General features: G+C 46.5%; 1 protein-coding gene across 1 annotated transcript; it reads left to right on the top strand.

The window, feature by feature from the left end:
- The first annotated feature begins 236 nt into the window (after window positions 1–236).
- LOC141073471 (peroxisomal N(1)-acetyl-spermine/spermidine oxidase-like) lies at window positions 237–27672 on the top strand. The gene is made up of 7 exons (XM_073560706.1): window positions 237–340; window positions 460–467; window positions 559–1042; window positions 1174–1367; window positions 17369–17624; window positions 17915–18027; window positions 27323–27672. The coding sequence occupies exons 1-7, from the start codon at window positions 237–239 to the stop codon at window positions 27670–27672; spliced, it is 1509 nt and encodes a 502-aa protein (XP_073416807.1).
- Window positions 27673–27821: the final 149 nt, after the last annotated feature.

Genomic DNA, 27821 nt, shown 5'->3' with positions numbered 1-27821 from the left:
TGCAACTTATATATGAAAAAATAGGTGACAGATTCCCTTTAAAAGGGGAAAAAAGGTAAATACAATAATAAACAGCATTTTTTTTTATTTTGTGCAAAATTCTTGAACTTGAGTGCATCATTTTGAGGACATTGGCACTAAAAAGTGCAATGAATATCACAAAACAAAAAAAGGCAAATGATGAATTGGGCCTGAAATCCTTTTCAGCTTGCATGCCCTTTCAAGAAACTTCTAAAATGACAGTGACTTTGATAAAAGCTTTGAATGGTGTGGATCTGGATATTGAGACCACCACAGATCATTGGAATGAAGAGACAGAAGCAGTTGAGTTCACCTTGGAGTAAAGCAATGTACAGGTTCATATATAGTCAATGTCCGGTAGAACATTGGCCTCCCCCAAGTCGGCTGGAAAATGCCAGTCACAGTAATCATCTTAGTGCTCCTGTCTTTTGTTTCTAGAACTGACGGTGGTCTCAACACCTGGGCACTCACCAATCAAAGCATTATGATGCTATGCAGATGTAATTGGAAAATAATCATTGCATTTTTCTCTTATAGGAAAAGGTCTGATTGAGGTTGGGGCACAATGGATTCATGGACCATCTCCACGCAATCCAGTCTTCCAACTGGCATCTCAGTTTGCTCTTTTAAACCCAGATGCTTTGCTTGAAGAGAATCAAAAAATTAACTTGCATGGCCATCCCCCTGACATGCCATTTGTTTTTAGTAGTTCTGGAAAAACAATCAAACCAGAAAATTTGATCACTATTTCAGAATTGTATAACACTTGGCTGGATCAAGCCCGGAATTTTACCAGTGGCGACTCTGATTCTGAAGCTAGTGTGGGACATTTCATCCATCAGAAGATTATTAACAGCTCACATGAGTGGGATAAAGAGCTGCTTGAGATGTATATGGCTTACTTAAGGGGGTTGCTCAACATGGAATGCGGTGCAATTGGAACCCATAGTATGGACCATGTGGCCCTCTGCCCTTTTGGGGAATATACAATGCTACCAGGTCTTGACTGCACATTTCCTAAGTGAGTATTTTTAATACATTCTGGGGCAATTTACCTAGTATTAGCTAGTGACTAAAGCCTGCATTGTTGCTTATGATAAAATCTTTGTAATACTTTACCTTTGCAAACAGAATTTATAATTGTCTTTTTAGAGGTTATGAAAGCCTTGTGAACCAGATTAAGTCACCACTTCCAAATGGCACTGTGATATTAGAGAAAGCAGTGAAGAGCATTCATTGGGATGGATCTTTTCATGGAGACAATTCGCATGTGTATCCAGTGAAGGTGCAGTGTGAAGATGGGGACAGCTTTGTGGCAGATCACGTTGTGGTCCCTGTGCCACTAGGTAAGTGAGCATGCTATATTCTATGAATCTTTTATAGTAATACTTTAGAGTAGGTTGACATGAGCAGTTTTTGCAAGGAACTCGGCGTTGTCTGTTTCATGGAACAAAGGTCCTTGAGTGTCAATCAAAATTCCTTGAACATGGTATAGAAAGCGTTTTCTCTGTGTGACTAATACTAAGTGACATAGAAATATGTTTGATATGCGATAAGAGGGGCCGTGACCATGGGAATATGCATATAGATAGAGGGCAGATAACGTGTGCTAATTTGACCCACAATATAGAGCGGGAACAGTGTAGATCATGTATCTTGGATTGTAGATTTTGTTCCAGAAAGAGGAAGGAATAAATAGGATGATTTGCAGTAAATATAGCAATCTAGGTAATACTGTCATTTTCAGAATGTTAATTCTTCCAAACAAAGAGAATTCACCTCTATTCCATGAGATGAGGTCTTCCTGTAGCTTGTAAAAAAAAAAATAAAACAACTGAAAGTTAAAGGAGTGTTCCCATCCCCAAGATCCTATCACAATATGTAATTGGTGTAGTAATAATAATATTAGCAAATACCTCCACTTAAAAATGTAGTATAGTTTTTCTGATTCGCTATGTTGCTTACCTCAGTGCCGTCATTGCAGGACCTTACATATCCAGGGGTACAACCACTGATATAGTGACAATTAGTTATCTAGTTATTAGTGGTCATAACTATGGATACCTAAGGTCCTGCACATGAAGAAAGAGACATAGAAATGTAGTATAGTTTTTCTGATTAACTAATTGGATGTGTTTGCTAATATTATTAATTACACCTAATATATATTGGGACAGGATCTTGAAGATTGGAACAACCCTTTAAGAGAAAATAATCTAGAGAGGTCCTAAGGCAGGGGTGGGGAACCTTTTTCCATCCGGGGGCCATTTGGAAATTTCTACCATTATTCGAGGGACACACAAAAATGATCACCTTGAAAATTACCCTTGTATATAATTACGGTAACTCGCCCTTAATGTGACGGCTGGAGCTGCTTCTCCATCTCTGGGGGGCTGTATATATCACAGGTGGTAGGATATACAGTACTCGGGGGGATATACAGCACTTTCGGGGTATATGCAGCACTGGGAAATATACACATCACTTGGGGGACACATATAGCTGTGGGGGGATATATAGCACTGGGGGGACAGGGATCGTCGGGGAGGCTCATAGATCACCGGGGCGGACAGATCACAGAGGGGTGACACGAAGATCACAGGGGTGGGGCACCGAGATCACAGAGGTGCATATAGCTGGGGGGCACATAGCTTTGGGTGACAGATCACAGGGGGCACAAAGCTGGGGGCACAGAGATCACGGGGGGGCATATAGCTAGGGGGCACAGATCACGGGAAAAAAATCACAGGGGGCACAAAGCTGGGAGCCAAAGATATTACAGGGGTGCACATAGCTGGGGGCACAGAGATCACGGGGGGCATATAGCTGGAGGGCACAGATCACAGGGGGCATAGATATCACATGGAGAAACAGCTGGGGGGGCACATAGATGAAGGGCACAGAGATCACAGGGGGGCATATAGTTGGGTGGCACAGATCACAGGGGGTATATAAAGGTGGGGGGCTTGGATCAAATTAAAAAAATATAAGGAATAATCCCAGCTATCCGGGTAGGGACAATGGTGCCCTCCATGCAGGTAGGGGTCCTCAGGCAGGATTCTGGCTTTTCGGGTCAGGTTCTCCCCACAGGCTGGAGGATGTAACAGTATTCACAAGATAATGTCTTCCTACAGGGGCGGATGAAAGGGAATCCTGCACGTGTGATGGGGGGCTCCCACCAGCGCTAGAAGGGACAACTTTCAAAGTAACAATTGTTGGGATTTGGCCCCCCCCACCTTCAGCCCAGCCTGACCCCCATTCACCACAGAAAATAAAGGGACGTGGACAGCGGTGGGCACCGACACACCATTGTGCACCCCCACAAGAAACCGGCAGAAAGTTGACCTTTTCAGAAGTCTGAATGGAGCCGTGGAAGGGGGAGGGCAGCACAACAAAGGTGGTCAGTCACCTACTGGGCAGCACGGGAGCCCTGCTGACCTACAGGATGTAGCAGAGCTGCTTCTGTGAGGGGAGCAGAGCCGGGTTTGGCATTTGGCATAGCTGTAGGTAACAGACACACAATCAGATGCTAGCAGCCGTCAGGACACTGATCTGTCCGCTACCACCGAGCTGGATCCAGCCTCAGAACAATGGACGTGGTCTGGATCTGTGCACGCAGGAGCCTCCTCCGGTCCCGGGCACAGCAGCGTGCACCCCCAGAGCCCGGGACCGGTGCTAGCCCCTGGCAGGCTGCACAAAGTTTCCCTGGATTGCTCCATCTCTCCGGCTCTGCTGCATCTGTGGGAACCAAGCCAGCTCTCACTTAGGCTAGTTTCACACTTGCTTTTTTTTGCAGCGCATTTTTCCCGCAAAAAAACGCATTGAAAAAACGCATACAAAAGCATACAACTGCTGCGTTTTTTTCAAGCATTTTTATGAGCATGCATGAAAAAAACGCAGCATTTTTATGCGTTTGTATGCGTTTTTAGTGCTTTTTTACCGCGTTTGCGTTTTTTTCCAACATTAGGTGGCCCCTCACACTAACCCAAACCATGACTTTACTGACCCTAACCCTAACCCTAACCCTGACCCTAACCCTTAACCAAACCATACTTAACCCTAACCCAAACCCTAACTCTGACCCTAACCCTAACCCTTAACCAAACCATACTTAACCCTAACCCAAACCCTAAACCCTAACTAACCCTGACCCTAACCCTAACCCTAACCCTAAACCAAACCATACTTAACCCTAACCCAAACCCTAAACCCTAACTAACCCTGACCCTGACCCTAACCCTAACCCTAACCCTGACCCTGACCCTAACCCTAACCCTAAACCCCCTTAACTAACCCTAATTCTAACCCAAACCCCTAAATTCCATGGTTAACAAAAAAAAAACGCATGTGCAAAAAAACGCATACATAAGCATGCCAATGCGCACATATGCGCACCCATAGACTTATATTGGGTGTCTTGCTGTAAAAAAACGCATTGCGCGTGCATGCGTTTTTTTGAGGCAAATCGGACGCACAAAAAATGCAACAGGTTGCATTTTGTGCGCCTGAGCGCATACCGCAAAAAAACGCATGCGCGGTAAAACGCGTACAAACGCATGTGTATGCGCACATAAGCGCATCCCATGCAAAGTATAGGAAAAAAAAATGCATGAGCTATTTAGCGCTAAATTACCGCGAAAAAAAAACGCAAATGTGAAACCAGCCTTACCCTTTGAGCAGCTCCCTCATGGCTGGGGGAAGTGCGGCTCTGGCTGGAGGAGGTGAAGTTCCGGGCTCACACGGACCGGGAGACGGCAGCTGCACTGCAGTGATCGCAGCACTACACAGGCTGAGGAGAGCGGAGGAGAGCACTTGAGGGTTAAAGGGCCAGCAGCTGACAGGTTACAGCTGCTGCCCGAGCATTGGGGACTCCAGGGATCTGCCCACGGGCCGGAGGTTCCCCACCCCTGTCCTAAGGAACCCAGATAGTTAATAGTATTATCAGAGAGCCGCCTAAAAAGAAAATTATGTTTCAAGGTTTCCGTTATATTTTTTTGACTGAAATGTTTAAGCTCTCAGACTTATCCATGTTTATTTTAAAATTAGACCATTTCCCTCACCACAACAATGAGAAAAGATACAAATGGATTTTAGATATAGAGCAAAAGATAGGAAATGCAGAGCATTTGTATTCTTGTCCCTTAATCTCAATGCCTTGTTTGTCAGGGTTGGCACATATGGTACCCATAAGGTTTTCCATAACCAGCACATAGAGAAGAGGTGATAACGGACAACCTTGACTGGTGCCATTGTTAATTTGAAAGGCGTCTGATAGAGTGCCGTTGCTTTTAAGTCTAGCTAAGGAGGATTGATAGAGAATGTTTAATTTGGATTTTAGTGTTGGACCCAGGCCAATATGATCTGGAGTTTGTTAGACAGAGGGCCAGGAAATCCTGTCTAAAGCTTCCTCAGCATCCAATGACAGAACTACAAGTGGGATTTTGTGTACGGAGGCATAATTAATAATGTCCAGTGTTTTAAAGGGAACCTGTCGCCAGTTTTGTCATGTGTCAACTTTAAACTATCTTCTTAATCAGTGTTGTTGCATTACATAAAGGGGTATATAACCCCCTGACTCCCCCTGTACACCCATCAAGATCCTTTTGAAGTTCTCCTCCACTGTATGTTAATCCTGATGGTCTGGTCCGAAAGGTATCCTTTCTGCACTCTTTATCCCTTCTCCAGGCTGCCCCTCACCATCCTCCTACCTTTATTGCATCCTGCAGCTTGTGCAAAGCTGGGAGAAATGTGACGCCTGCGCAGAGAAATCGGGGAGTCGTGACTGCGCACTAAGCACTTCACTAGTGCAGGCATGCACACTTAAATTTTCAGCTCTGCCTACAGAACAGACACATGGAATCCTCTGGATTGCATCTGGGCGTCAAAATAGTCCTAATCCAAGACTAATTGCCGTGGACGACTGCACCACCGTGTCTCGTGCCAGGTCTTTTGTCTTCTTGGCTCTGTGTTACCTCACACAGGCTGAGTTTTGCAGAGCTACCTGCTCTGCAAGTTGCAGCTCCAAACTGACACACCCAAACCCTTTGCTGCAGGGTTTTTAAACTGAAATCTTTGGCCAAAGGCCACTTGTAAGACTCGGCCTGGAGGAAGCAGACTGCCCCACTACCATCATGCAGTCCGCTTCAAAAATGAAAGCCTTTAACAGGTTTTCCTGAACATTGCCTTGGCCAAATAGCTTGACCAGGTCCACACTTGCTTTTATTTTGCCTCGTGACTCACAGGTGTCCCGCTGTGAATACATTTACTCCAGCAGGTCTAATAGGACTCCATCCGCATCCCCCTCTGTTCAAACTTGTGCGGTTGAACATTTGTCACCATACAGGGAACCCGTGACAGGGCATCTGCATTTCCCTGCGATTCCCCCGCCCGATGTTCAACGGTGAAATTAAAATTCTGCAGAAAAAGAAACCATCTGGTGACCCAAGCATTCCTCATCCATACCAAGGGTGAATGATCTGTCACCAAGCGAAGCGGTAGACCAAGTAAATAATAGCATCGGGACTCCAAGGCCCACTTAATGACGATGCACTCTTTCTCCACTACGTTATCATTTTTCTTGTCTGTTCCTCCCCGTTCACCTACTGCGACAGGACCGCTCCTAAGTCCACGTTAGAAGTTGAGGCTGATGAGGACGGGCTGTCTGCACATCGCCACCTTCATGGATTGGTACACTTCCTCCACCTAGGGGTTCCACCAAAACATGACCAACTTCTTTCCCTTAGGGTTGTTCTTCTCCCCGATAAATTGGGTATAAACCTCCGATAATACCCAATGATTTCGAGAAACGGTCTCACCTGTATGGTGGTAACAGGTCGGGGCCAGTTCTGTTTGGCCTCGATTTTATTTATTTGGGGTTTGATAACCCCACGGCCAGTCACCTATCCCAAGTATCGGGCTTCCTCGAGCCCTACCGCACTTTTCTTGGGATTTGACGTCAAGCCTGCTACTCTGAACGAATCTACTACCACTTCCACCTGGGACAAGTGGGTATGACAGTCAGTGCTAATGATGATGATGTCATCCAAATACCCTGTCGCATACTTCCGATAGGGTTCCAGCACTATGTCCATAAACCTCTAGAATGTGGTTGAGGCCCCATGTAGTCCAAAGAGCAGGATGACATGGTGGTACAGACCCTCCGGTGTTATGAATGCAGTCTTTTCTTTTGCCGTAAGAGGCACCTGCCAATAACCCTTGGTCAGATCGAGCGTGGTAAAGTACTGGGTCTGACCCAGTTGCTCGATCAGCTCGTTCACCCGGGCATTGGGTAAAGGTTGATCTTCGACACCTCATATAATTTACGAAAATCATTACAGAACCATAATGATCCATCCGGCTTCGGGATTAGTACAATCGGGCTAGCCCAGTCACTCCGGGATTCCTCAATTACTCCCAGTTGGAGCATTTGTGTTACCTCACTCACGATGGCTTGCCTCCAGGCTTCGGGCACACTGAACATTTTCATTTGTACCCTCACGTGAGGCTCGGTGACAAATTAATTTAAATCAACTTGGCACTCAATCCATGAAGCAATTTGACAGTTCCTTTATTTTTGTGCATCCAGACAACAAGTAACTTGAACGTTTTCGGTCCTACACTGGACCTTCATCAGAACATTACTTTCATAGATAGAAACTAGAAAATATATACAGAAACAAAAACAGTACATTTGAATTACCTTCATATATAAACTGCTGTTACAAGATGCAAAATCGTGCTATATAGAATTCGTGGTATTTGAAATAGAAGTCGATGGTAATATACGTGAAGACTAGCATATCCGGAAATTTGGTCCAGGTGTGTCCAGTGAGGGTCAGAAGATTCCATAGGCAGCGAAATTTAGTCCGTGCTGTGATGGTAGTTAAGGAAAAGAGCAACAGTACTGTGTACATTGTAGAATATCATTATGTGGTTACAAGATTCAAATATCAAGATCATCAAGGATATAGTAAATCTACAGTGGTAAATGGAGCTCTAAAGTATCATGCGAAGAGCAGGACAACATAGTGGTACAGACCCTACAGTGTTATGAATGCAGTCTTTTCATTTGCCGGAAGAGGCACCTGCCCAATAACCCTTGGTCAGATCGAGCATGGTAAAGTACTGGGCCTGACCCAGTCGATCAATCAGCTCGTTCACCCGTGGCATTGGGTAAAGGTCGATCTCGTTTAATTTATGGAAATCATTACAGAACCATAATGATCCGTCCGGCTTCAGGATTAGTACAATCGGGCTAGCCCAGTCACTCTGGGATTCCTCAATTACTCCCAGTTGGAGCATTTGTCTTGCCTCACTCGCGATGGCTTGCCTCTGGGCTTCGGGCTCCCGGTACAGTTTCATTCGTACCCTCACGTGAGGTTCGGTGACTAAGTCATGCTGGATGACAGAGGTACGAACAGGTAGTCCCAAGAATACTGTACATACTTATTCTCTTGTACCAATTTCCGCACCTCTCTCCACTGTTGTTTCGAGAGGTAGTCTCCTATCTTTACCTCTCCCTCAGCCTCCGTCCGGGCCGATATCGGAGTGGTCCCCAGATGACATGTCGCGAGTCACCTCCATAAGCATACAATCCTGGTCCTTCCACGCGTTCAGTAGATTAACCTATTACAACTGTTTTCTTTTCCCGGGCTGGTAAACTCGATAGTTTACTTCTACCACTTTTTCCTGAACTTCATACGACCCTTACCACTTGGTCATAAGTTTGCTTTCGGTGGTGAGCACCAAAACCAACACCCGATCTCCCACTTTAAAGGAGCGGACCGCGGCCTTTTTGGTATATACGCGGCTCTGCGCTGCCTGAGCATCCACCAAATGCCCCTTTACTATAGGCATGACTGCTGCAATTTGGTCCTGCATATTGGCCATGTGCTCATTGACACTCTATTGTGGCGTAGGTTCCTGCTCCCACATCTCTTTGGCTACATCCAGCAGACCCCTAGGATGCCTGCCATACAGTAGTTCAAAGGGTGAAAATCCCGTGGATGCCTGAGGGTACCTCACGAATGGCGAATATCAAGTAGGGCAACAACATGTCCCAATTATTGATGAGTGAGTATATTCGTTACTCGATATTTCCCGAACATGCTCGGGTGATCTCCGAGTATTTGGTTGTGCTCGGAGATTTAGTTTCTGTCGCCGTAGCTGCATGATTTGCGACTGCATGTGGGGATTGCCTGTTTGTTAGGAAATCCCCACATGTATTCAGGCTGTCTACTCACTCATCACTAGTCCCAATCCCTTCCATCCATGGAGACTACCTTCTTCAACAGGATCACATATTAATAACACAGGTCAACGAAAAAAAATTTTTTTTCTGGTGTCCAAAATATTTTAATGAATTTGGGGTATTTTTGGGGTGCTGATTCTGAATATGTCATCAGTTTTGCCAGATTGGCTCAAGTTTTTGAGATTTTTGGTATCTTATTTATAGCACTTGTTGGTAAATGCGACGCATCATCTCATTAATTTCTTTGGATTAGTACTTGAACTGAGCAGTTCTCAATATAGTTTTGTGTTAATTAGTGTTCTAAAAGTTTGTTCATAGCTTGATTTTTGCACTAACTTTATGTTGTTGTCTGTTTTCCAGTGAAAAGCATGAACTCATCATGAAGAAGTTGTCTTAACGATCCAGACTCATTCTGTTACATTTGTGGTGAATATACACTGCCAAAACATAGAAGAAACATAACACACTTCGTAAAAAAAGTGTATTTTGCCTATTTTGGGGTTATGCTTGGGGACCAAGACAAGTTTTGGGCACCACACATAGTGTGCAAAGCATGTATCGAATTATTACGAAAATGGAGCAAAGGACAAAGAAAAAGCTTCAAATTTGGTGTTCCAATGGTGTGGAGAGAGCCAAAAAATCATCATGATGACTGTTATTTCTGTGCAGTGCAAGTGCAAGGATTCAATAAGCATAAGAAACGAAAATGGGAGTAACATGGAATCTGCAAGAAGGCCTGTCCCTCATTGTGAAGATGTGCCTGTACCTGTGTTTACCATAAATAACAGTCATCATGATGATTTTTTGGCTCTCTCCACACCATTGGAACACCAAATTTGAAGCTTTTTCTTTGTCCTTTGCTCCATTTTCGTAATAATTCGATACATGCTTTGCACACTATGTGTGGTGCCCAAAACTTGTCTTGGTCCCCAAGCATAACCCCAAAATAGGCAAAATACACTTTTTTTACGAAGTCTGTTATGTTTCTTCTATGTTTTGGCAGTGTATATTCACCACAAATGTAACAGAATGAGTCTGGATCGTTAAGACAACTTCTTCATGATGAGTTCATGCTTTTCACTAGAAAACAGACAACAACATAAAGTTAGTGCAAAAATCAAGCTATGAACAAACTTTTAGAACACTAATTAACACAAAACTATATTGAGAACTGCTCAGTTCAAGTACTAATCCAAAGAAATTAATGAGATGATGCGTCGCATTTACCAACAAGTGCTATAAATAAGATACCAAAAATCTCAAAAACTTGAGCCAATCTGGCAAAACTGATGACATATTCAGAATCAGCACCCCAAAAATACCCTAAATTCGATGAAATATCTTTGGCACCAAAAATGCTGTTGACCAGTGTAATAGGTCAATCCCTATACTCAGTGGTGAGAGGGGCTATATTAGCACGGGATACTCCCAGATTTATGAAAACACACAGACGAGAAAAAGGAGCAAAAATTACATAAATCACATAAAAAGACAGAGTGGATGGTTGATTAACACAGCATTTGATCCCAAGTGGGTATTATAAGTAAGAACTGAATGTGACTTGATTTTCTGCGGTCTTTGCTCGCTTAAAGACCGCAGAAAATCAACACCCCATTATTTTAGTGGTGTTATACACCCCTCTTTTCATTTCTTGTGTATTTATGTGGTCTATGGACTGGTAATTTTTAATATATGGGAGTAACCACTGCATTAGCACTGGCACTTTATAAGACTTGCTGCTATTTTTCAGTTTCCTCCATCCACTTTACTTACTCTTTTGGGACCTTATGTTTTACACGTGTTACTCAACTATCCATTTCGTCTTTTTATGTGATTTATGTAATTTAGTCTTTTGGATTATATTTTCTGAATAACCTTTTTGATATAATTTATATGGGATCATTTTTGCACCTTTTTCTTGTCTGTGTGTGACCACTAATATGTGTTGGTGGCCCCGGGCAGATTTTACTTTCAACCCCACCAGATTCATCGCAATCCGCTCAAAAGGTTCCTCTATGAAGGACAGAAGTACCAATGGACTCCGGTAGTTCGCGGTGGTGAGGTCAGTTGGCACTTTGGACACGTGTCACAGTACCTCTGGACCTCCGCGTAACCTCAGGCCAAAAAAAGTTGCATTTTGCGCTCCTGCATCTTTTTGGCCCCAAAGTGCCCTCCCAGCATGTGTGTGTGTGTGAGCCATTTTGAGCATTGTTTTATGGTAGGATTGGAGCACTACCAGTTAAGTTGTGCCACCACCTCATCCCGGATTTTAACCATCCTGTATAACAAATCCTGGTGGATAGCCAGGCGGGGGGAAAACTGCCTGGAGCTGAGCTGTCCCGAACGTACCAGGGGACAACTTCCAGCTCGGGGATCGGTGGGGTCTCCTGAGCCCCTCTTGCCAATACCTCTAGGGGAAACCTATCGGGTTTACACTCTGTCCCTAGGTTGGTGACCCCTACGGCAGGTATCCCCGACTTGGGATCGGGCTCCATGCCCAGTATAACATTTACCTTGGAAGGGTTAACCCTGTTCTCTCACATGGACCAGAACAGGGGCAAGTCCCACCTCTTCACCACTCCCACTGCATGTTTTATTTCTCCACACGATGTGGAAAAAGTAACCTCTGCGGTCGGGTACTCTCCAAGTTACCTATGTCACTGCCTCACAGATGATATATAACAAAGGAGGTCCTAAGTCTTAATTGATGCGGTGCATAAAAGTACTTATCAGAGTAGTATGAGATAATTTTCAAAGTAGAAAAACTAATATATCACTGTCACTGTTACCACTCAAGTTTGTTACATAGGATTGGATAGCTAGAAGTTACAATTGAACTTTATCCATAAGGGGAATCTGCAGAGAGATGTCCCTAAAAACAGCACAAACACATAATAAAAAAAAAATTCAAATATTCGTCCCAAAAAAAAAAAATTAAAAAAAAATGACATACTCACCTCTCCGTCGCTGGGTGTCAGATACTCACCTGTCCTGCGTCCATGGCTGCTCACTGCTATCTGCCACGTCATCGGTCAGTGACGTTCAGACTGCAGGGGGCGCGGCGCGCACTAATCACGTCACCGCGCCCTCTGCTGTCTGAAGTTACTGACCGATGACAGACAGCAGCAAGCAGCCATGGCCGCAGGACAGGTGAGTACCGCTATACTTACCTGTTATGAATGGGTCACCGAGGAGGAACAACAAAAGCTAAGTCCCAGAAAACCAGAGAGGTTGGTAACTATGCAGATTGCAGATCCCTGATCTTAACCACACAACTAACAGTAGCAGTGGAGCGTTCCTACGATGTTCCTAGACGCCTCGTCACCGCCGGAGGACTACATAAACCTAAAGCAAGAAAAGGGAAAACTAACTGCCCCAGAGCAGACCCCAAAGGAATAGACAGCCCCCACACATGTATTGACGGTGAAGCTAGATGAAAACACAAACACAGGCAGGAAAATAGGCTGAGCAAATGATGGGGCCCAACTAACTATAAAGAACAGGAAAGGAAAGACACTGTCTGCAATCTGCCAAAAACCCTACAAAATAGTGTCCAACACTTCTGATAACAAAATTAACCCTGAAGTCACTAGACTTCTCCCACTATATCAGCACTCTGAAATATTCTGAGACAGAGCAAAAAGAGGCCAATCTAATAAGGACTAAAAAGCAAATTGGCAAATACAGATAAATCAGAGTGGAAATTTAGCACAACCCCAGCCGGGCTGGCTGAACACACAAAAAACTGAATAGCCAAACAAAATCAAGTGTGAATATTAGCAAAAACACTTAGCTTTGAGAAGGCTGGAACAGAGCTGAAAACCAAGACCTGGGCAGTCTGAAGCAATCACCAGCACTGACTAAGGCTAGTTTCACACTAGTGTTTATGAGCGCAGCGACGGCCTGCGCACAGCCGCCGCTAAGCCCCGCCCCCTGCCACGCCCCGCCGGTAGCTCCGCCCACCGGCGCATGACCCTGCATGCGCCCTGCGTCCCCTATCTTTATCACAGGGGGCGCAGGCCGTGCGCAGTATGCGTTTGGCGGCGCATGCGTCCTTTTGACGGTGCACCGACCTGCGCCAAACGCAACCTGCTGCAGTTTGGTTGCGTCGGCGCACCGTCAAAAGGCGCATGCGCCGCCTTTACGAGATCTTGAAGAGGAGAAAGAACGAGGGGGGGCTCTCCGGGTTTTTTAGTGACTGCAGTGATGACTTCTTGGGGATATTTGTCATGGCCCATAAGTGCAGCTTCCTTGGCTGCATGATCTACATATGCATTGCCAAGGATGTGGGGGTCAGGAATCAGCCTCTGGTGCCCTTTAATTTTACAGAAGGACCATAAATTCGGGAATTCTTGGCCCAGCTGCTCAATTTGTATGTCTGCATGCTGCAAAGGCTTATTCTGTGAGTCAACCATCCCCCTCAGGGCCCATACATTGAGATACAGGGTGAGGGAGGAAGCAACATAGGCGCTGTCACTGAAGATATTCATTGGCTCCGTACACACAAGAATGACCTGTAAAGCTGCTTCCAATTCAGCTCTCTGAGCAGAGCAATGACCGGGGAGTTTATACTGCAGCAGCAGTGGCTTAGCTGGAAGCCACATTGGGAAGCGTGTGACGTAGTGCCCCTCATGCCAATATCGAGCTCTGTCGATATAGGCACATGGGATTCCCTCCTGGAAATCTGCTCGAAAGGGGGAGGGTGGGACATTAGCCTGTTCAATTTAACAATCGCGACTTTTTCCGGCATATTGCATCATGTGGGTTAAGTGATATTTCTCACCCACTTGGACTTGTTTGGCCAAAACAGATAAGCTTGCAACCCAACTTCACGGGTCCCCTTTAATTGTGAGTCCCTAAAACTAATCTCAAAACAGCAAACAGTCAATGAAAAAAAAAAATAACATGAGAGGTAGACTCACCAAAACCTTGACTAATGCACTAGCAGGATGCAGCAGACCTGCACTGATAAAGGCTGGGGCAGCACAGGTGCATTCCACTGATGTAAACAACCAGCCCATAGGCTGTTCAGACACTTTGCATCACACTTATCTGTGTGACTTACGTCTTATGCAAGCCTTATTTTTGTGCATTTTTCCACTAGGCAGCCAGCCCCTCCATTGTTTGTTTGGGTGGCTGGTTGTTTTCATCAGTGGAATGCACCTGTGCTGCCCCAGCCTTTATCAGTGGGGGTCTGCTGCATCCTGCTAGTGCATTAGTCAAGGTTTTGGTGAGTCTACATTTCATGTTATGTGTTTTTTTTTTTTTTATTTGCTGTTTACTGGGATCTCAATATGCCCTGATCAGGTAGTCTTTGGTGGCATTACTTGTAGGGAAGCAGCAGACGGGCTGTTAGTGTAGGGTCTAAGGCTGTTAGTGAGCTTTACTGGGGCTTGACAAGCAGAGAGCTGTCCAGCATGGCTCTGCAGTGGGATAGAGAGTCTAGAGTTCAACCCATGGATGGAAGACTCACCTAAAGAAAGGCATCCAACCATGTCTTGCACTTTGTCCTGTCCAGGAGGACTATCAAGGACCGGAGGAGAGAAGCATGACCGTTGTGTGGGGGTGAGTATGGTGCAGTTGAGCTGTGCCTCACGCAAGGCCGCGGTCATTTTGAGGGGCCGCAGCCTCGTTATCTGTTCCCATCTCTGTGGGGATAATCACAGAGCTCAGAGAAGACATGGATACTGGACCAAATACCTCTGGTGAGTGATCTCCTAGGTAGTGGTGTGAGGAGGAGATAAGATGATGGTTTCGGTGGGCCTGGATTGTAGCTGATCTGGATCGGGCGCCATTTTGTGACAACTCTATCCTGGCATTATCTTCTCCGACTGCAGACAAATGCCTCAGAGAGTGCGATGATATCGGACAGGAGACCTCAAGGCACTGATCTTACGGTAGTTGCTGCGAGGAGGGTCTTGGACATGGCGGTGCAGGATATTTAGCTTCAGACTCGTCCACAACGGTCTCGGTTTCATCCTGTGGCTGGGGGACAGGATTCTGCTTCAGTAGGCGAGTCAGGTAAAGTCCAATATCCCCCTGGGGGGAAGAGTATCTGGTGGTTGAGCGAGTCCTGGATTTTCTGGATGTTTTGATCATTGTAAAGTGTGGTTGCCAGCTATATTAAGTGGGAGAAGAGAAGTGCTCTGGATCATATGACCTCATTCAGCCATGACTAGCCATGCCCCTCCTTGAATAGATTTTTGATACGTTTATGTTTTTTAAAAGTTAAAGGGGTTGTCCCACAAACAAAAGTTCATTTTAATCAATAGATCTTGAAATAATAATAAGTTCCATATAATTCTTTTTTTGAGGTAAAACGTTTTACCTCACAGAAAGAATCATTTGTGATCCTCTGCTGTAATGTCTGTATACTCTTTGTGTCCTCCCGTGCCCAGGAGCTGTGGTATGATCAGAACATGCCCCTGCACGGTCAGACACAACCATTACACAGTACACAGCAGGAACACATATATAAGATTATCTCAGGACAGGAACATTTTATTTACACATCAAATTGTGGAAATTATTATTATTCCAAGATATATTGATTAAAATGTACTTTTGTTTATGGGAAAACCCCTTTTAGGGGCTTGTTCACAGGTAGAGTTGGATGAGCTTTTTTCCTGTTCATCTTTGGGACAGAAAATGCTGCATTTTAAAGTACACCCAAATTAATGAAATTCATAAAAATCTAATTCATGTGGTGTTTTGTTTTCTTTTTTAAACAGAGCATTTTAATTCTTATAGCATTTTGCAGCAGTTTTTTCTCCATTATGATCAATGTCAGCAAATACAGCATGAAAAACCCATAAACGTTGCATGACGTTTTTACTGCAATTTTCCAATCATTTTCTGCAGATGTCATACAGAGAAAAAAATGCATCAAAAACATTACGTGTGAACATAATTTGCAGTTCTGAAGTAATTTTTTTTACGTAAAGTAAATTTTATATATAAGGTGGGGTGAGTAATAAATTCATTGCTAAGATGCTGGACCATATAAAGTCCATGATCTTTCCATCATAACAACATGTGGTATTCACAGCATCCTCAAAAGAACAGAAAAAAGTTCCCGGCCAGGTACACACCGTGCTGATAAAGTAGTTCTGGCCCTGTTTTCTCCTGCCGGTAGTACAGTCGTCTTGCAGTGTGTGTTCTGCACACTCCCGAGCACGTCACATATAAGGCCGTGATCACACATGCGAGAAACTCGGACGAGTGCTGAGATGAGATCTCAGAAATCTCATCTCTCGAGATCTCAGTCCCGAGATCACCATCAGCGCATGCGCCGCCCACGGCGGCAGCCGCCATATTGCCGGAGTCAATACAGAGGGAACCGAGAGAGAGCCCCGGGGATCTGGCCTGTCGCAAAATGTCGGCAGAGCCCCGGGATGGGAAACGGAGACACCGTTGAGCACGTGGAGACACGGCTGGGCACCCAGAGACACCCACAGCACCGCCAGACACCCGGAGACACCCGGACACCCCTGCGGCCTACACCCGGTAAATGTCGGCAGAGCCCCGGGCTGCTGCACAAGCCCTCCTCGCAGTAGCACAGACCCCCAGCAGCACAAGCCCCCCTGGCAGCAGCACAGACCCCCAGCAGCAGCACAAGCCCCCCTGGCAGCAGAACAGACCCCCCCTGGCAGCAGCACAAGCCCCTGTGGCAGCAGCACAGACCCCCAGCAGCACAAGACCCCCTGGCAGTGCGCTGCACTTCAGAGCACCCTCTCATCCCTTCCTGCGGCATGCAGTATCACCCCACTCCTGCCTCCTCCAGCAGCGACCCTGGGACCCCACTTCACCGCAGCCACCACCCCCGGTAAGCAATAAGACGCATGGATTATAAGAAGCACCACCATTTTATTAAAAAATATTTTTTTCTTATTTTTCTACACAAAATTTGGGGTGCGTCTTATAATCCGGAGCGTCTTATAAAGCGAAAAATACAGTAATCATTAGTTATCTCTGGTTGTGCAAATGTAATTTTATACTACTTTATTTGGAAAGTTCTTTGATTGAGAAGCATAACGCAATGAATGGTGGTTGCTAATAACATATGTAGGACTTTCAGATGGTATCATTTGTTTTCAGGAGTTCTGAAGAAACGAGTTGTGGATTTCTTCAGCCCCATTCTACCACCTGGAAAATTGCAGGCTATTAAGAATTTGGGATTTGGAACCAATAATAAAATTTTGTTGGAGTATGCGAAACCCTTTTGGGACCCAAACACTACACTAATCCAGCTGGTGTGGGAAGGTGATTCCCCGCTTACTGAAGCAAATAAAGACCTGAAGCAGAATTGGATGAAAATGATTTCTATATTTGTGGTCTTGGAACCCCCGAAACAGTAAGTGAATTTTTTTTTTTTTACATTTTAGGAAACCATAAGTCATTTGACACCTGAGAAGATCACATTACAGATGGCTGTTCTTTAGACTACTACTCACATCTACATGAATGGACTCACTGCTTGATCTGTGGAAAAAGCTGAAGACAAATAATACTTCCCATCAGGCAGCTAAAATACCTAATAGGAACAATCCATTAAAATGTTATTTGCAGGCAGGTTTAGAAGAATGTTTTTTGTGTGGCGAATATAGGGAGAATCTGTAACAGTTTGGTGCTTTGCTTTTCCAGGCTTGGACATATGCTCTGTGGCTTTATTGCTGGAGAGGAGTCTGAATTTATGGAAACACTGACGGATGAAGAAGTTCTCTCTTCAATGACTGATTATTTCAGAAAATTCACAGGTAACTAAAAATATTTACCATTCATGATCATACACCCCAGTTTTTAATAGCTAATTACACTATTATCTGTTACTCTACATGTAGCCATGGGTCTAATTTGACTTTAAAAGGTTTGTCGCATCTTCCCAGTCTCCTGACTTCGTGATTTCTGGTGAAAGGTGGGCAGTCACAGTTGTCTGACATTTTAGTCCAGCAGCATCATGAGGCTGCTGGTCCCCTGTTCTAGTGATCCTGGCCAGCCCCAGTGCAGTGATTACTTGTAAGCACTGCATATGCTCGGTAACTACTCCTAGAATGCAGCAGCAGCTGGTCACCTTGACAATGAAAAGTAAAAAATCAAAGAGGACAGTCCAAATATCAGGAGAATGGAGGTATGTACAATTGCAATCGAAATTATCCAACCACCAAATTAGGTTCATTAACAACTAGAGTTGAGCGAAACGGGTCGAAAAAATTCAAAAGTCGCCGACTTTTGGCAAAGTCGGGTTTCATGAAACGAAACCCGACCCTAGGATGAGGTCGGCCACGAGGTCGGCGACTTACGCGCCAAAGTCGCGTTTCAAAAGTTTGTTTTGCGCTCTTTTTCAGCCAATCAGGATCCACGGACACTGTGGGCAACGTGATGACATAGGCACGGGTCACCACCATCTTTCAGAAGGGCATGCAAGTGATTGGCTTGCTTTGGTGGGCGTCACAAGGGGTATAAAAGGGCGTGCACGCCGACCGCCATCTTACTTCTGCCGATCATAGTATAGGGAGAGGTTGCTGCTGATTCTGTAGGGAGAGCGTTAGGCAGGGAAGAAGACAAAAAAACTGCTTCTGCTGCTAGCGATTTGGCCTGCACAACACACAAGTCACTGTGTGTGCAGTGCAAGGGGAGGCTATATTGTGGTGTATCAGTGGTGTTGGTTGTTGGGCTGCCTTTTAAGGCTTCCTGACACGCTGGCATTGCTGTTTACCCACTGCTCCGCAAACTGCTTTTTTAAAAGCAATCCAATCTCCCTTATCCTCTAGTCACTTTGGTCACAGCTGTGCCATCGAGCGTGTCACATAGCGCTCAGATATCAGTGGGCCGCACACAATCCACAAGTGTCCAGTGTCCAAAAGTGTACGCAGAGATTCAAAATCTCCATTATCCTCTCGTCACTTTGGTCACAGGCAGCTGTGCCATCGAGTGTGTCACATAGCGCTCAGATATCAGTGGGCCGCACACAATCCACAAGTGTCCAGTGTCCAAAAGTGTACGCAGAGATTCAAAATCTCCATTATCCTCTCGTCACTTTGGTCACAGGCAGCTGTGCCATCGAGCGTGTCACATAGCGCTCAGATATCAGTGGGCCGCACACAATCCACAAGTGTCCAGTGTCCAAAAGTGTACGCAGAGATTCAAAATCTCCATTATCCTCTCGTCACTTTGGTCACAGGCAGCTGTGCCATCGAGCGTGTCACATAGCGCTCAGATATCAGTGGGCCGCACACAATCCACAAGTGTCCACTGTCCACAAGTGTACGCAGAGATTCAAAATCTCCATTATCCTCTCGTCACTTTGGTCACAGGCAGCTGTGCCATCGAGCGTGTCACATAGCGCTCAGATATCAGTGGGCCGCACACAATCCACAAGTGTCCAGTGTCCAAAAGTGTACGCAGAGATTCAAAATCTCCATTATCCTCTCGTCACTTTGGTCACAGGCAGCTGTGCCATCGAGCGTGTCACATAGCGCTCAGATATCAGTGGGCCGCACACAATCCACAAGTGTCCACTGTCCACAAGTGTACGCAGAGATTCAAAATCTCCGTTATCCTCTCGTCACTTTGGTCACAGGCAGCTGTGCCATCGAGCGTGTCACATAGCGCTCAGATATCAGTGGGCCGCACACAATCCACAAGTGTCCAGTGTCCAAAAGTGTACGCAGAGATTCAAAATCTCCATTATCCTCTCGTCACTTTGGTCACAGGCAGCTGTGCCATCGAGCGTGTCACATAGCGCTCAGATATCAGTGGGCCGCACACAATCCACAAGTGTCCACTGTCCACAAGTGTACGCAGAGATTCAAAATCTCCATTATCCTCTCGTCACTTTGGTCACAGGCAGCTGTGCCATCGAGCGTGTCACATAGCGCTCAGATATCAGTGGGCCGCACACAATCCACAAGTGTCCAGTGTCCAAAAGTGTACGCAGAGATTCAAAATCTCCATTATCCTCTCGTCACTTTGGTCACAGGCAGCTGTGCCATCGAGCGTGTCACATAGCGCTCAGATATCAGTGGGCCGCACACAATCCACAAGTGTCCACTGTCCACAAGTGTACGCAGAGATTCAAAATCTCCATTATCCTCTCGTCACTTTGGTCACAGGCAGCTGTGCCATCGAGCGTGTCACATAGCGCTCAGATATCAGTGGGCCGCACACAATCCACAAGTGTCCACTGTCCACAATTGTGTGCAGAAATTCTAAAACTCCCCTGTCCTATAGACACCTTGTACCTTGTTTTACATTACTATATAGTTTGTTGGATTTTGTCTACATTTCTACCAAAAATGAGGAAGGCTGGTGGAAGAGGCCGTGGAATTGGGCGGGGGTTGGCAGCTGGTAATGATGGTGTTGGTGGTGGATCTGATGGTAGTGGCAAGAGCAAAATAGGACCGAATGCAGGAGGTGCTGACCCTGCGTCATCGTCTGGCTACATAAGGACTCGAACGCTTAGTTTTCTACGAGTTGGCAAACCGCTTTTAAAGGCAGAGCATCAGGAAAAAGTTTTGTCTTACATTGCTGACTCAGCCTTCAGCTCTATCGCCTCCTCTTCTTCAGTTGTAAAAAGTAAAAGCACTGAGTCGTCATTGGAGGCTCATGTTCATGAACCACACCTTTCCTTGTGTCCTTCACCCCAACCAAGATTGAAGGATGACGCAGGCCATACTACTGATCACTCCATGGAGCTGTTTTCACATACCATGCCTGGATTATCAAGTCAAATGGTGAATTACCCAGGCCAAGATGAATCTGACATGGAGTGCACTGATGCACAGCCGCTGATGGATGATTCTGCTGGTACATTCACTCAGAGCACTACATTGTCCTCGCAGTGTACAGAGCCAGATTTTGACCCTGATGAGACTCAGGTGCCCCTTCCCGCACACTATACCACCATACACGGTGACACAGAGAAAGGTGCACATGACATAGAAGAGGAGGTGATGGATGACCCAGTTGTTGACCCAGATTGGCATCCATTGGGGGAAGAGGGTGCTGCTTCCAATAGCTCAGATGAGGAGCATCCACAGCAGACATCGACATCGCAACAGCTGTTATCTGGCAGGCCCGGAGCACTCCAAAGACAGGTTCCAAACATCAAAAGAGTTGCTGGACAGCTTGTCCAGAGGGTCAAAAGATCACAGCGTGCTAGGCCGCAAAATGTCTGCCAAAGTAGGAAGAGTGCAGTGTGGCACTTTTTTGAACAAAATCCTCATGATCAGGCCAAGGTTATCTGTAAGAAGTGCGCAAAGACCTTTAGCCGAGGGAAAAATCTGAAAAATTTGAATACCAGTTGCATGCTTAGACATTTAACCAGCATGCACTTGCAAGCGTGGACACAACACCAAACCTCAAGTGCCACATGTGCAACTGATCACAACGAAGGTAGTCAGCAACGCTACATTGTTTCCCCCACTGTAAGCCCACCGGTTAGCACAGCAGCAAATGTTGAGGTGTCGTTGCAAGGCCACAGCAGTCAGGGAATCCCACTGTTATATCAACGAAAGACTGATTCTAGGCCATCAGAAAGAACACCAACTCCATCACCATCATCAACCCTCTCTCAGTCCGCCCTGTCCACCGCTACTTCCACCATATGCAGCTCTCAAGTCCAGCTCACCCTCCCAGACACTATGAGTAGGTCAAGAAAGTACTCAGTCTCTCATCCGCGTACACTGGGTTTGAACGCCCACATTGCCAAACTAATCTCGTTTGAGATGATGCACTTTCGGTTGGTGGAAAGCACAGCTTTCCGCGAACTCATGGCCTATGCAGTACCACGCTATGACCTACCCAGTCGCCACTTCTTCTCTCGCAAAGCCATCCCAGCCCTCCACCATCATGTGAAAGACCGCATTGTCCATGCACTCAAGCAGTCAGTGAGCGGAAAGGTGCACCTCACAACTGATGCATGGTCCAGTCGGCATGGCCAGGGCCGTTACGTGTCCATCACTGCGCACTGGGTTAATGTGGTGGATGCAGGGTCCACAGGGGACAGCGGTGGTGGGACAGTGCTGCCTAGCCCACGGTATAGGAAACAGTTGGCTGTAGGCGTTCGACCCTCCTCCTCCTCCTCCTCCTCCAGAAGCGACAGCTCGTCCACAGAGCGCAGTCGTACGAGCACTCCATCTGCAGCTGCCACTGTTGCACACGATGTGTCCCCCTATCGAGCAGCTAGTGGAAAGCGTCAGCAGGCTGTGTTGCAGATGATGTGTTTGGGCGACAGACACACCGCCGAGGTGCTGGCCGAGTACTTGAAGCGACAAACTGAGTCATGGCTGGGCAGTGTACATCTTGAGGCAGGCAAGGTAGTTAGTGATAACGGCCGTAATTTTGTGGCAGCCATAGCCCTTTCAAAACTCAGCCACATACCTTGCTTGGCTCACACCTTGAACCTGGTGGTGCAGTGCTTCCTCAAAAATTATCCGTAGTTAACAGCCTTGCTCCAGAAGGTGCGAAGACTGTGCGCGCACATCCGCCGGTCGCCTGTACACTCCGTTCGTATGCAGAAGCTGCAGCGATTGCTCCACCTCCCCAACCACCGCCTCATTATCGACATTGCAACAAGGTGGAACTCCACCCTGCACATGGTGGAGCGGCTGTGCGAGCAGAGGCAGGCCATAATGCATTTGTGGGAGGATACACGGCCAGGCACTTTGAGAGCAGACATGGAGTTGACAGGCGTGCAGTGGTCGAAGCTGAAAGACCTTTGTAAAGTCCTTCAGTGTTTTGAGGAATGCACACGGCTGGTAAGCGCAGACGACGCCATCCTAAGCATGAGCATCCCACTTATGCGTCTGCTCATGCAAACTTTGACGCACCTTAAGGAGCAGGCGTCTGCAGCCAATGTTGATGAAGAGGAGGAGGGAATCCTTGATGACATTCAGCCATTGTCTGCTCAGGGACCTCTCCTGGACGAGGTGGAGGAAGAAGAGGAGGAGGAGGAGGAGGAGGATGATGGGGATGATTACTTAGGGGAGGAGGATGCATCTCGTGGGGCAAGTGAAAATGTTGGCGTGGCAAGGTCTGGTACAGGGTTTGTGCGTGACTGGAGGGATGTGGATTTGCCAGAAAGTGCTCCTCCACCCAGCACTCGCAGTGCATCATTGACACCGGGAACATTGGCCCACATGTCAGATTATGCCTTGCGGATCCTAAAAAGGGACCCCCGCATTGCCAAAATGATGAACGATGATGACTACTGGTTGGCCAGCATCCTGGATCCACGCTATAAAGGCAAATTACAAAACATCATGCCACAGGAGAACCTTGACCTAATATTGGCTAATAAACAAGCAACTCTGGTAAATCGGTTGCTTGAGGCATTCCCAGCACACAGCAGCGGTGATGGTTCTCACACGAGCCGTACGGGCCGGGGGCAGCTTGGCAGAGGTGTTCGTGGTGCACACAGCAGAAGTGGCGTTGGAGACAGGGGTTTCATGACAATGTTGTGGACTGATTTTTCAAATACCGCTCACACAACTGGTAATACTGCATCGATGGAAAGTGACAGGAGACAGCAGTTGTCAACTATGGTTACAAACTACTTTTCCTCCCATATCGATGTTCTCCCACACAGGTCATTCCCCTTTGACTATTGGGCCGCTAAACTGGACACCTGGCCTGAATTGGCCCAATATGCCTTACAGGAGCTCGCTTGCCCAGCTGCAAGTGTGCTATCGGAAAGAGTCTTCAGTGCAGCTGGATCAATCCTGACAGAAAAAAGGACCCGTCTGTCAACCCAAAATGTGGATGATCTAACCTTCATTAAAATGAACCACGCATGGGTTTCCAAGGATTTTGTCCCACCTTCCCCTGATGACACATAGGGTGACAGAAAAATGGCTTGCTTTGGTCCACCTCTTCCTGGTACTTCACCTATTTCGCCTTTTGCATCAGTTGAATGTCCAACATCAACATATGCCACTTTCTAAGACTCCCTAACTGTGCTGCCTCCCCCCCCATGGCCGGGGTCACCACCTAGCGCACGACACCGTGCGAGTGCCGTTGCCCTGGACAGGTGGGTAGGCCGAGTCTTGGGCGCGGGCACTGGCACAGGGTCCCTCATAGTGCAATCAAGTGTCTCTGACGGTGGTGGTGCACACCCGCCGTCAGACACACCGCTGTACTATGAGGGGCCCAGTGCCAGTACCGACGCCCACGAGTGGGCCCCGCTTGCTTGGCCAGGGCTCCAGCATTTGCAATATTTACCTCTCCCTGCTCCTCCGCTGTGTAATCTGGGCCGTCAAATCCATACTGTGCCTGACACCGTCTGAGCCTGCCTCCTGAGACATATATTTTGAATGTGTACGCTATCCATACATGTTATCCGGGGATACGGTACCCCTTCTAACCTTTGTGCAATGACGTGCAATCCATACTGGGCCTAACACCGTCTGAGCCTGCCTCACGCTGTATAGACATATATTTTGAATGTGTACGCTATCCATACATGTTATCCGGGGATACGGTACCCTTTCTAACCTTTGTGCAATGACGTGCAATCCATACTGGGCCTAACACCGTCTGAGCCTGCCTCATGCTGTATAGACATATATTTTGAATGTGTACGCTATCCATACATGTTATCCGGGGATACGGTACCCCTTCTAACCTTTGTGCAATGACGTGCAATCCATACTGGGCCTAACAACGTCTGAGCCTGCCTCATGCTGTATAGACATATATTTTGAATGTGTACGCTATCCATACATGTTATCCGGGGATACGGTACCCCTTCTAACCTTTGTGCAATGACGTGCAATCCATACTGGGCCTAACACCGTCTGAGCCTGCCTCATGCTGTATAGACATATATTTTGAATGTGTACGCTATCCATACATGTTATCCGGGGATACGGTACCCCTTCTAACCTTTGTGCAATGACGTGCAATCCATACTGGGCCTAACACCGTCTGAGCCTGCCTCATGCTGTATAGACATATATTTTGAATGTGTACGCTATCCATACATGTTATCCGGGGATACGGTACCCCTTCTAACCTTTGTGCAATGACGTGCAATCCATACTGGGCCTAACACCGTCTGAGCCTGCCTCATGCTGTATAGACATATATTTTGAATGTGTACGCTATCCATACATGTTATCCGGGGATACGGTACCCTTTCTAACCTTTGTGCAATGACGTGCAATCCATACTGGGCCTAACACCGTCTGAGCCTGCCTCATGCTGTATAGACATATATTTTGAATGTGTACGCTATCCATACATGTTATCCGGGGATACGGTACCCCTTCTAACCTTTGTGCAATGACGTGCAATCCATACTGGGCCTAACACCGTCTGAGCCTGCCTCATGCTGTATAGACATATATTTTGAATGTGTACGCTATCCATACATGTTATCCAGGGATACGGTACCCTTTCTAACCTTTGTGCAATCACGTGCAATCCATACTGGGCGTGAGAACGGCTGGCGATCTGTTAAGCAAGCTACAGCACCTGTCCAGACAAGTACAGGGATTCCCTAGCGAGGAGACTTATTTGATTGTTTTCTATGTTGGGACAGCAATTTTTGGGGAGCACTATACTCTGGAGAATGATAGATGGGGCCCACCATACACTGGAACATTCTAAAGGTGGACATCAGACACTGGAGCAGCATTTACAGGGCCCATTATACACTAGAGCAGTAGAAATGGGGCCCATTATGTTTGGAGCATTATTTGGGCCCATAAGACAGTGGAGCTTCATCCATGGGGACCCACATATACTGTAGCATTATGTGGAGCTCATCATATACTGTTTCAAACATTATATGGGACCAATGATTTTGTATGGAGAAATAGATGGGCCTCGTCATGAGATGTAAAAAGTGAGGTATTTTTCATTGTACTATACCGCTATTTCTCTGCCGTATCGGAGCATGATGAGTTGTGGTATGTGTTAAAGGGGCGCTCTTTCGCCCAGGGCACATGAAAACCTGCAGCCAGCCCTCCCCCCCCACAACTTTAGCCAAATAACCCCCATTTTTCAGTGCGTAACTTGTATTATGAAGTTAATTAAGGTTGACAAGCTTAAGTAAGAAGAATTGATGCTTTTGGCATTCAAATGGGCACTGTAGGTGTGTTTCCTGTCCTCCTCTCACTGCCGACTTTTATTCCCCATTGACTTACATTGGGTTTCGTGTTTCGGGACGACCCCGACTTTTCCCTATAATCGGACGATCTTGCTCGACCCGACTTTTGGAAAAGTCGGGTTTCACGAAACGAAACGCGACCCTAAAAAAGCAAAAGTCGCTCAACTCTATTAACAACATTTACAAACTTTTGGTATTTTCGATAAACCAATCAAGCAAGAACAATTTAAATTCCTGAACTCAACTAATATAATAAACAGTTTTGCCACAATCATCACAAAATGTCACTTTTACGGACTACTGTGTTCTCAGAATTGTTCAATGACAGGCATCTTTACTAATTCAAAGAGCACCATCTGGCTGTTATGACCTGCAGCAAATGTAATGGAAAACCACACAGCTGGCATAAGCTTGTGGTTGCAGGAAGTCACAGACCTGGAAGTGTATTAATCAGAGTTCAGCATATCAGGGGTTAAACTGACTGAGGGCTCAGCAACAGCATAAAAGAGTTTATATTCTTTGATTGGTTCTTGTTATCTCTCCTCATGAACAGGTCTGATATGATTGGGCCAGAGAAAGGGCGCCAAAATGTAAACTATAAATAGATCTACATTCCTGTCAGGACTGCTGAGCAGCTTCTTTAAGTTATCAGCTAGTGCTGTCAGTAAATCCTATCATGGATTTCTTCTGGACCTATCATGGATGGCTTCTGCTGCTCAGGGCCAGTGCTTACTTCAGAATTGCGTGTAAGGGTCCCGTCACACATAGCGATCTCGCTAGCGAGATCGCTGCTGAGTCACTAGTTTTGTGACGCAACAGCGATCTCACCAGCGAGATCGCTGTGTGTGACAGCAATCAGCGACTAGCCCCCCTGCCGGTATCGCTGATCGTTGATGGAAAGCCCTGGACATTTTTGGGGTCGCTAGTCTCCCGCTTGTCAGCACGCATCGCCGTCAGGCGCCGGGGATGCAGCTGCCCTCGACTGGTGAGACAGTGCATCCTTCCCAGCTTGGGAGAGGACAGTTGGCGTATACGCACAGGACAGGATCGGGTGATCTCCCACAGCGCTCACCGCGATCAGGTAACCAGAGGCGGCGAGAAGATTCCAGCCGTTCAGGAGGAGCATCCAAAGATGTCAGGCAACGTCCACAAGCATCTGAACAAAGCGCAGCTGGAGCAGCATGGGGAGTTCCTTTGCCACCGGATGAAGCAGGACCACCCTACTACAGACACGAAAGCTGCCCTTCTTCCCTCCCTCCCTCAGATTTCTCCTTTGACAGGGCGCAGCTAATCCAGTTGGTAGGCATCTTCAGTACATGGATAATGGTGAGCATTCTGTTAGTTCTCTTAATGTTGTTGAACTTGATTTGATGCAGCATTTAAAATATTTTATTTCCCAGTCTGTTTCTCAAGCTGTTAGTAATTTAGCTACTGAGCAGA

This window comes from Dendrobates tinctorius, unplaced genomic scaffold (assembly GCF_039654945.1).
Source record: "Dendrobates tinctorius isolate UK_male_01 unplaced genomic scaffold, ASM3965494v1 ptg000302l, whole genome shotgun sequence".
Taxonomy (NCBI): Eukaryota; Metazoa; Chordata; class Amphibia; order Anura; family Dendrobatidae; genus Dendrobates; species Dendrobates tinctorius.
The sequence above is the reverse complement of the archived record's forward strand: the minus strand, read 5'-3'. Positions and strand labels throughout refer to the sequence as shown.

What these genes read in the sequence shown, in the direction of transcription:
- LOC141073471 (XM_073560706.1), top strand. Translation starts at nt 237, where the DNA reads ATGACAGTGACTTTGATAAAAGCTTTGAATGGTGTGGATCTGGATATT. An exon ending in CTTGACTGCACATTTCCTAA is followed by an intron (nt 1,043 to 1,173) that starts GTGAGTATTTTT and finishes TTGTCTTTTTAG; the next exon opens with AGGTTATGAAAGCCTTGTGA. An exon ending in GTCTTGGAACCCCCGAAACA is followed by an intron (nt 17,625 to 17,914) that starts GTAAGTGAATTT and finishes TTGCTTTTCCAG; the next exon opens with GCTTGGACATATGCTCTGTG.